The 8,728-nt window shown below is 55.4% G+C and overlaps 1 protein-coding gene and 5 non-coding genes across 6 annotated transcripts; 2 read left to right on the top strand and 4 right to left on the bottom strand.

Annotated features, from left to right (window-relative positions):
- Positions 1 to 1,514: 1,514 nt before the first annotated feature.
- MRPL58 (mitochondrial ribosomal protein L58) lies at positions 1,515 to 3,819 on the top strand. The gene is made up of 6 exons (XM_057384356.1): positions 1,515 to 1,705; positions 2,156 to 2,192; positions 2,305 to 2,364; positions 2,948 to 3,030; positions 3,134 to 3,303; positions 3,564 to 3,819. The coding sequence occupies exons 1-6, from the start codon at positions 1,541 to 1,543 to the stop codon at positions 3,646 to 3,648; spliced, it is 600 nt and encodes a 199-aa protein (XP_057240339.1). The 5' UTR covers positions 1,515 to 1,540; the 3' UTR covers positions 3,649 to 3,819.
- Positions 3,820 to 4,436: 617 nt separating this feature from the next.
- On the top strand, positions 4,437 to 4,509 carry TRNAR-UCU (transfer RNA arginine (anticodon UCU)). The gene has a single exon. It is a non-coding gene; the product is annotated as a tRNA-Arg (tRNA).
- Positions 4,510 to 5,466: 957 nt separating this feature from the next.
- Positions 5,467 to 5,539, bottom strand: TRNAR-CCU (transfer RNA arginine (anticodon CCU)). Its single transcript has one exon. It is a non-coding gene; the product is annotated as a tRNA-Arg (tRNA).
- A 939-nt stretch (positions 5,540 to 6,478) lies between these two features.
- On the bottom strand, positions 6,479 to 6,551 carry TRNAR-UCG (transfer RNA arginine (anticodon UCG)). The gene has a single exon. It is a non-coding gene; the product is annotated as a tRNA-Arg (tRNA).
- A 1,668-nt stretch (positions 6,552 to 8,219) lies between these two features.
- Positions 8,220 to 8,292, bottom strand: TRNAR-CCU (transfer RNA arginine (anticodon CCU)). Its single transcript has one exon. It is a non-coding gene; the product is annotated as a tRNA-Arg (tRNA).
- Positions 8,293 to 8,516: 224 nt separating this feature from the next.
- On the bottom strand, positions 8,517 to 8,589 carry TRNAR-UCG (transfer RNA arginine (anticodon UCG)). Its single transcript has one exon. It is a non-coding gene; the product is annotated as a tRNA-Arg (tRNA).
- Between the last annotated feature and the right edge of the window lie 139 nt (positions 8,590 to 8,728).

The following is an 8,728-nucleotide window of genomic DNA, read 5'->3' as shown; positions in this document are numbered from 1 at the left end:
GGACACCCCAGCCCTTCCCTTGCGATGGATTTCCCTTTCTGGGATGGCTCCTGACAGCCCATGGTCACCAGTGACCACCAGACAGGCTGAGGTGGCTTGCTCAGCCAGCCATCAGTGACACAGCAGTTCATTTCTCCAGCTGGAATGCCAAAGGTTTGGCWCTCCTTGGCTCCCAGCAAAGCCAGACTTTGCCATCCCAAGCCCCGCCTGACAGGGAGAGAGTTTCCAGCCATCCGAGCAGAGATCACCCAGCTTTTCACCAAGGCTCTGTGGACCAGCAGTGTGGGAATGAAGCAAAACCAGACAAATGTCCTTTTGGACTGGTCTGCCTTCACCTGTGTGATTTTCCAGCTCCTTTGGCACTGTCCTTGGAGGGTGCTCCACTCAACAACCAGCAGCACCTCTGACAGCAGCTGGGACAYGAGTCACCCTGCTTGGAGTACTGTACCCATCCCTCTGGCTACAAATCACAAACATTTACCTGTCCCCTGTTAGAAATTAAGGTCACCAGATGGCACGGTTTGCCTCGGACAGCTCTGGGTTTTTTCCTCAAAGCATTTTGTTTGCAGCTGAGTTTGGATGAGGGAAGTGGAGCAGAACCCCAGGACTCAGAGGTTCAATTGAAACAAAGTGAGGAGCCCTCTGTGGCCCTGAACTGCTCAGGRCAGAGAGCCATCCACGTCCAGGACTCGCTCCCTCCTGAGGACTGAGTTCCTGGACTGTAAATGGATTATGTGTGTGGGACTCAGCTCAGATTCCCAGTCACACAGCCTCTGTATCAGCTTCTGAACACCCATTCTGGCTTCATCCACAGTTTTAAACAAGAGATTGCCAGCTCCTGTCAAAACACCGGAGCAGATGACAGCCCATCCCTGCCTGTGCATTTTCCTGCTGCCAGGAATAGCAATCCCTGCCCCTCTGGAACGCACACCCTTCTTGTCAAGCCAGCCTGACAGCTCCAACAGGAGTAAAAGMTGAAGGATTTCCACAACTGCCTCACTCCCCTGCATCCCACATCCACCTTGGCGTCATGTGCTGCTATATCAGCATTCAAAGAAATCATTGTGTATATATATRTGTGTACGTATGTAACTCTTWAGCACTCTTGWGACRATAAAAATGTGAAAACTGAAGCAACCCSGCGGCAAAAACTACACAATACAATAGTGATAAAAAAGGCTGATCTGTTTTCATTTTCATTACTGGCCACCAGGAAGGTCTGGAATGCACAGACCCCATAACAACCCCTGACCTCCCTCAGTCCCCGCGGAGCCCCACAGGCCCCACATCCCTCTCCACAGACCCCATAAACCCCCCCATACACCTCTCATTAGTGCTGCACACACACCCCCGCCCCACAGACCCCCAGCCCAGACCCCACGGACACCACACGCTCAAGATCCATCCCCCAGCCCCAAAAGAGCCCCTTTATCCCCCAAATCCACCCCCGCCTCCCCCGCGCCGCCGGCCCCGCCCCGGAACGCTGCGCGCTGCCGCCGTTTCCGCGGGGACGCTTGGCGGGGCGCACAGCGGGGCCAAGATGGCGGCGCTCACTCTGAGGGGCCTGTGCCCGCCGCGGCCGGGGCTGGCGCTYCTGTGCGCCCGCTTCTCGCAGGGAACGGCCGCCCGCACCGAGTACCGGAGCTCCCACAGCCTGGACAAGCTGTACCCGCCGCGGCACGACGGAACCGCCGCCCGCTCCGCGGTGAGAGGGGCGGGAGGGGGAAGAGGAAGACGGACCGGGGCGGGGTTTAATGGTTGATTGGCAGCCGGTGGGATTATTGACTGGATTGTTAATGAGTGGGCGGGGTCAACCTAAGGGGCGGGGSCAATGTGGAGGGCGGGATTAGCGCGAGCGTTTGTGTTTTGTGGGCGGGGTCACAGTGAGGGGCGGGGCTTTTAGCGCGGGGGTCGGTGCTGGTGGGCGTGGCCTAACGAAAGGGGCGGGGCCTCCGGACCGAACCCGGGTCCCCGGGACGGGCGGGATCACCCGAGGGACCGGAGGGACCCCGGGACCCCCCCAAACCCCCGGGACCCCCAAACCTTGGAAACCCTCCAAACCCCTGGGGCACCCCAAATCCCCGGGACCCCCCAAACCCCCGGGACACCTCAAACCCCGGGGACCCCCCGACACCGCCCCCGATGTCTCTTCCAGGAGCAGCTGCAGCCGCCCGCCCTGGACATTCCCATGGGTGAGTCCCCCATCCCCGCACACCGTGCCGGGAGCTGGGCAGCGCCCCCGGCACCGAGTCCGTGCTCCGAGCTCCGCCCCATCCCCACTCAGCCTCTCTCCCTCTCTTCCAGCACGCCTGACCGTGTCCTACAGCCGGAGCAGCGGCCCCGGCGGGCAAAACGTTAATAAAGGTGAGGAACAGCTTCTCCCATGGAAAAATTACCATTTTCAGTTTTCTGCACCATGTGGCGAAATATTGAGAACTTGAAGTTAAACAGCTGACACTCATTTTTCATCGTCATCACYCTGCATTTTAGCACAGATTCTGGGTGCTGGAGACCAGTGGTAAAATGTTTGATCTTCCTGGGAACACTTAGGGTTTATTCCTGCTACAGRTGCCACATGGAACATCTCCTCTACCCATAGATCAAAYRTAATAGCAGCYATTTGGATTCTGAAAATTCACTGCRCAATAAATTCTCAGCTTAATTCAAATAAACTTGAAATACTGCCTGTTCTGCTATTAAAAATGAGGTAGACAGTGGCTGGCAATAAATCCTGTAGTGTCTAGAAAGGCAAATACCACGACAGATATGAGTTTGTCTTGTTGAGTGGTGTGTAAAAATACAGTGAGAAAAGAACTGTGACCTTTCAGGGAATTCATCACAGAATCATCCCATGTTCAGAGCGAGCAGGGATCAGGGTGAATTATCTCATAAATCTGAGGAAGGCAGGCTGTGCTGTGGAAATAAAGACCCTTTTTTTCCCTCCCAGTGAATTCCAAGGCGGAGGTTCGGTTCCACCTGGCGTCGGCCGACTGGATTCCCGAAGCTGTGAGGCAAAAAATGGCTCTGATGGTACCAACCACCCCTTCCAACCACGGTTTCAGTGTCTCAGTGGCAGAACAAGACACTTCCAAGGAGGTTTCAGTGGTCACATCGCGTTTTTCTGTCCCTTCAGCACAGGAATAAGATAAACCGGGCTGGTGAGCTGATTGTGACCTCCGAGGAGAGTCGCTACCAAATGAGGAATCTGGCGATTTGCCTGGAAAAAATCCGGACCATGGTCACAGAGGCCACTGAGAAACCCAAGGAGGTGTCTAAGGAGACAGCACAGAAACTCATAGAGAGGTATCTTCATTAAAATGGTCTTTATTTGGGTTCAGGTTATTACATTACACAATTTAATTTGCAGCAAACAATCTTCTTCATACTCATTTAAATTTCCTTTTTTAAGGAATATCACTGATCTATTAGATTTTAACTGCTTTCCTGGGTAGCRTTCCCAGAACAGGGACTGGTTGTTTTCTGTCTGAAGATGTTTGTTAGCTCATCTCAAAAGTTGAATATTTAAATGCTTTCTTTGCACACTAACAGATCTTTTGTTTTAGGGTGGAAAAGATGAACCGTGAGCGACTACGACAGAAAAAAATACACTCAGCAATAAAACAGAGCAGGAAGGCAGATTTTGACTGAGAACAACAGAGATCCAAGTCCTTGGCATTCCATCTTCCTAAAGAAGTGGTGTTGGCAGCTGTGRATGATGCTAAACTCATGAGCTGTATTGAATAAAAATAGCCTGAAAGTGTAAATAAAAATATTTAACATCTTTTGTAGCCAACAATACACTGTGATGGCCTGTCAATCATTTTTCAGAATAATTATTGTTCACATGTGAGAGGAGCTAAAAATTCTGATTTTTGTCAGCTACTCTTTTTGGKTTTTTTTAATGTTCTTTGTGTTCTTCAAGCAGCCTGTGCTCCATCAGAGCACCCTCTGCTGCTGAACACAAAGGCACAGCAGATTTTTGGGGAACGAAAGGGAAGGGTAAAAGCAGTCTCAACAACATATCTAGGTAGAAAGTAGAATTTTAATGCATTAAGGTTGGAAAACTCCTCAAGGATCATCAAATCAAACCCTTAGAGTATCCACTGTTTCTTCTATTTCCTTCCTTTCAGCTTTATTCCTTTTGTTGATTTTTTATTCTAACCAAACAAAGCCCATCATTTGGTCAAGCCCAAGCTGTGTCAGGAATTTGGCAGAAACCTCAGCACTGTAAGACAGAACTCACCCTGTGAGTACARGAAGCTTGTGGCTTCCGAAAAGTGACACCAGAATCCTTTGGATGAGCCTTCCAGGCTTGTTAGTGGAYCCTGTTTAACGAGAATGAAGCTCTGTGGTGTGATGTGTTTCACCACTGCCAAGTGGGTTCACTGGGGGAGCTCAAAGAACCCAAAATTTGCYTTTTTTTGATATCTGACAGGGCCCCAGTGGCCTAATGGATAAGGCACTGGCCTTCTAAGTCAGGGATTGTGGGTTCGAGTCCCACCTGGGGTGGGGAGAGGTGGTTCTGTTTTAGGAAAACCCCAAATAATAGAGGGAAGTCAATGCTGGGGGTTTATTTGGAGCACAGGGACGTGTTGGGGTTTTGTCACATCCCCTGTGGAAGGGGAGCTTTGAGCCCTCCCCTGACAGAACGTTTGTATCTGGAAAGAGAGTTCAAAATCCAGATCCTCCCCAAAATGTGGTGCTGGGGGGATGCAGGAGCACTCCAATCCATCACGACATCCCAGCAAGTCCTGCCCTGGCCTCACCACCTCCACCTCTGCACTCCCTGCCCAGCWCCATGAGCAGACATCACATTTTCCCCCACCTAAAGCTTTTCTGCATGGAATCACTGAATCAGGYTGGAAAAGATTCCAAGATTTATCAAGTCCAAACCAGCACAGGCATTTCTGCCACTAAAYCATGTCCCCACATGCCACATCCATGCACATTTGGAACATTTCCAGGGATGGTGAATCCACCACTTTGGTGGGCGTGGGAAGGGGCTCCCTGCCATCCCCCATCATAGACACAGGTGTCTGAATCTCGGTGCTGTGCCCTGGTCTTTACAAACAAGAGGATCTGTCTGCTTCCGATGTTTTTATAACACCAAACGTCATCACACCATCATCATCCAGGACAGCAACAGCYTCAGCCGAGCCTCCCCATCCCCGGGAGACTTCGCTGCCAGGATCGCCCACTGCTCACGCCTCCTTTCCCCCAAATTTGCAAAACTGCGGTTCAAGCTGGGGCACAAAGGGCGGAGCACGTGACAGCGGGGCGTGGTGGAGCTGAGAATTTCGRGGATTAAAAGCAGATCGCGAGGTTRYMCCKGGTTTTACMGCAGGAAAAACGCCTGGTCCGTGCCCGATGAGAGCAGGGGCTGCAGGAAGGGGCCTCGGCCGCAGCGAACCGAGCGAYCCCAACGCTCTGCGGGGACACCCCCGCATCCGCCGCGGGGAAAAGAGTCACCCCAGATGGGACTCGAACCCACAATCCCTGGCTTAGGAGGCCAGTGCCTTATCCATTAGGCCACTGGGGCCGCGCACTCGCGKGTTTTTGGCGCCGTCACTTAACTCTCTGCTGGCCAGAGGGGAGTGTGACCACGGATGGGGGATTCTCTGCGTTATTCCCAGGATCTCCCAGTAGGAACAGCCCCCAGAGCGAATCCCCGCTCCCCCGCCAAGCCCCCGCCTCCTTCATCTCCCAAACCGCCCGCAGCTCCGAGACACCAATGCGAAGTGGAGATGTGTGTGTGGGGGAATGGAGATCGCCGCGCAGCCCCGTCCGCCCGGCCCGGCCCCACCGGGAGCCCCCACCGGGAGCGGCCGCTGCCGATTTTGGGTGCAGCAAAGCCCCGAACCGTCCCCGGAACGCGCGGAGGCAGCGCGGGGCAGAGGGCGGCGCRGGGCGGWTCCAGCGCGGCCCCGGTGGCCGAGYGGAAAAAGCGTTGGTTCCCTTATGCGAGGATTCCCGGTTCGAGTCCCACTTGGGGTGTTAKCTTCTTAAACTCCCCCTACTCCGGSTCRATCCAGCAACACCCCGCACACAGTGGGGGCGATGGCTGATATTTCCCCCAGTACACACCAAACCGACTCTCYTCTCAGCCCCCCGGTAATTTACCTAGCGCTGCCGGCAGCAGAAAAATCCCCAGCCAGCCTAGTCTGCGCCTTACCCTTTTCCCAGGAACCGGCCGCAGCTGGTACTCAGACTCCGCCCGACATCAAATTCGGGCTCGGGGTCATGACTCCTTTCCAAACGCTGCCCTGCGTAAAGTGTAAATCGCCTCTCATTGGCAGAGACGTGTCGGGCTCAACCCCATCCCCTAAAGCCTCATTCTGCCCCACAGCACGTTTCCTGCCCGTTTACCTCGCTGAATCCCCAYCCCCCTGGGGGTACTCGCASCCCACGGGGATTCACCGCCGCCGAMCCCCGGTACAAAGGARATTGACCGCCTCGAGTACCTCTCGTGGCTTTAAAACAACCACGAAGGGACTCGAACCCTCAATCTTCTGATCCGAAGTCAGACGCCTTATCCATTAGGCCACGTGGTCATCCGTAGAACTGCCCCGCGGCACTGTCACACACGGGGGGTCCCAAAGTACCACGGACACTCCTTGGGCATCCTCAGAGACCCCCTGGGCATCCCCAAACACCCCTGGCCATCCTCTGCACTCACCCCAGGGCACCCCCGACCCTCCATCATCCCTTGGGCATCCTCAGAGACCCCCTGACCATTGCCCCAATACCGCCTGGGCATCCCCAAACACCCCTGGCCATCCTCTGCATTCACCCCCAGGACATCCCCCACCCTCCATCCCTCCTGGAAGTGCAGTTGTCTGTGCTGGTGATGGCGGTTTCCCCTCCCCGGGTCCCCATGTGCCAATCTGTCACTGGAGAAGTGACAGTCACAGTGTCACCAAGACAGGCTCAGCTGTAACACCACCAGAAAGGCGCCTCAGACCTCATTAACCTCCTGTTTGTTCTCCTCCTGCTGCAGCTGCTCTCCCCAAAACCCGCATTTCTCATCTAATCCSAAAAACAATTTCCCAAAGCTGACCACAGGAAGGTATTTTAATCAGCGGTCCAGTGCMCAGGGCTTGGGCAGGTTCACTGCTTTCCAGGCAGCAGAGCCATTTCCTCCCACACCTAAGAGAGAAAAACTACTTTAAAAGAAACTTCACTTTGTGCTTTACTGGTGTGGCACCACCCTGACCACAGCTCCTTTTAAAATCCATTAACTCCGCAGGAAAAGACCCTCCAGGCGGCTTTTTAATGCAACAAATTTGAGAGGGCATTACCCCAAAGGTACTTATGGGGAGGACTTTGGTCTCAGGGCAGCACAGCCAAACTCTGTGACCCCTCTGAGCAGCCCCTCACGGAGCTGTGGGTCCTGGWGGAGTAAAGCTTCCTGCCCATCCCAGCTTGTCCTGCTCCGGGAAGAGGTCCCCCATGCAAGGTGGACATGTCCCAGCATCGAGGGGCTCCTTGTTGGGCTTGGACACAGCTGATGATACAGGGACACCCGGAGCGGGGAAAAACGCAGCTGAAATTYGCCGCTCAGCCCTGACTCAACACAAACCCAGCTCTGCACGGACAAAGCCAATTAAACAACTGCAACTGCTCTGCTTCTGCACCATCCTTGAAGGATGTCCATGACCTGGCCAGAGCCATCCTTCCACCATCATTCCTCCAAAAATCAGCCTACTCTCATCCACAGGTTCCAAAAGCAAAGCTGATTCCCTTGGTCAAGGCCTCACCTGAGCAATGGGACCACAACAACTCGCCGGATGAGACATCCACCTTTGCCCCAAAGCTGGGGCAGTTTGTGGCAGCTCCTCATTGTTTCCATTTTCCATGAAACCCAAACAGGGACCACTGGCGGGGAGCAAAGAGCCACACCATCCCCTCAGCAGTGGCTGTTGGCACAGGGAGAGAGCCTGGAGCTGCCATGGGGACCTTGCTGCCCCAAAACACATCATGGACCACCCCGACCTCTCTCCTTGGTGTCCCCCTCATCAGCACTCAGACACACGTGTTGGACTATCCACACTTCGGGGTTCTCCCGGCTCATCAACCTCCTCCCCTGGCACCACTCACCAGCATGGGGAATGTCTTCCCACCAAGCAGCCCAGGGCAACGGCCGCAGGGCAGGAGGGGGAGGAGGAGGAGGAGGAAGCCCACCGGCACCGAAACGGGGCTGGCAGAGGCAAAAGGGGGCTCACCCCAGATGGGACTCGAACCCACAATCCCTGGCTTAGGAGGCCAGTGCCTTATCCATTAGGCCACTGGGGCTGCGCAGGGCGCGCGCCCCGGCCGGCGGGAACGGCCCCGGCCCCGCGCCGCAGGGAGGTCCCGGGACCACGCGCGGGACCCGCGGAACGGGGGCACCCCGGGGGACGGGCGGGGCAGCGCCGGGACCGAGCCTGGGCCCGCGTGTTCCCGCCACCCCTCGGAGGGGAGAGACGCGAGGGGAGAAACGGGAAACGAGGATGTAAAAATGGGGGGGAAAAAAAAGTCGACCACGAAGGGACTCGAACCCTCAATCTTCTGATCCGAAGTCAGACGCCTTATCCATTAGGCCACGCGGTCACTGCGCTGCAGCCCCCCAGTGATGCTGCCAACCCCCGGCATCGCCCCCCGCCCCTCCCGGACACCCCCGGGGATCCCGGACAGTAACGGGGACAGGGGACAGGGGGACACGGGGACACGGGGTACACAGGGGTCAGGG

This window comes from Malurus melanocephalus, unplaced genomic scaffold (assembly GCF_030028575.1).
Source record: "Malurus melanocephalus ecotype Western Australia unplaced genomic scaffold, MMel_1.1 scaffold_704, whole genome shotgun sequence".
NCBI lineage: Eukaryota > Metazoa > Chordata > Aves > Passeriformes > Maluridae > Malurus > Malurus melanocephalus.
Note: the sequence above shows the minus strand (reverse complement) of the source record. Positions and strands in the feature narration are given on the sequence as shown.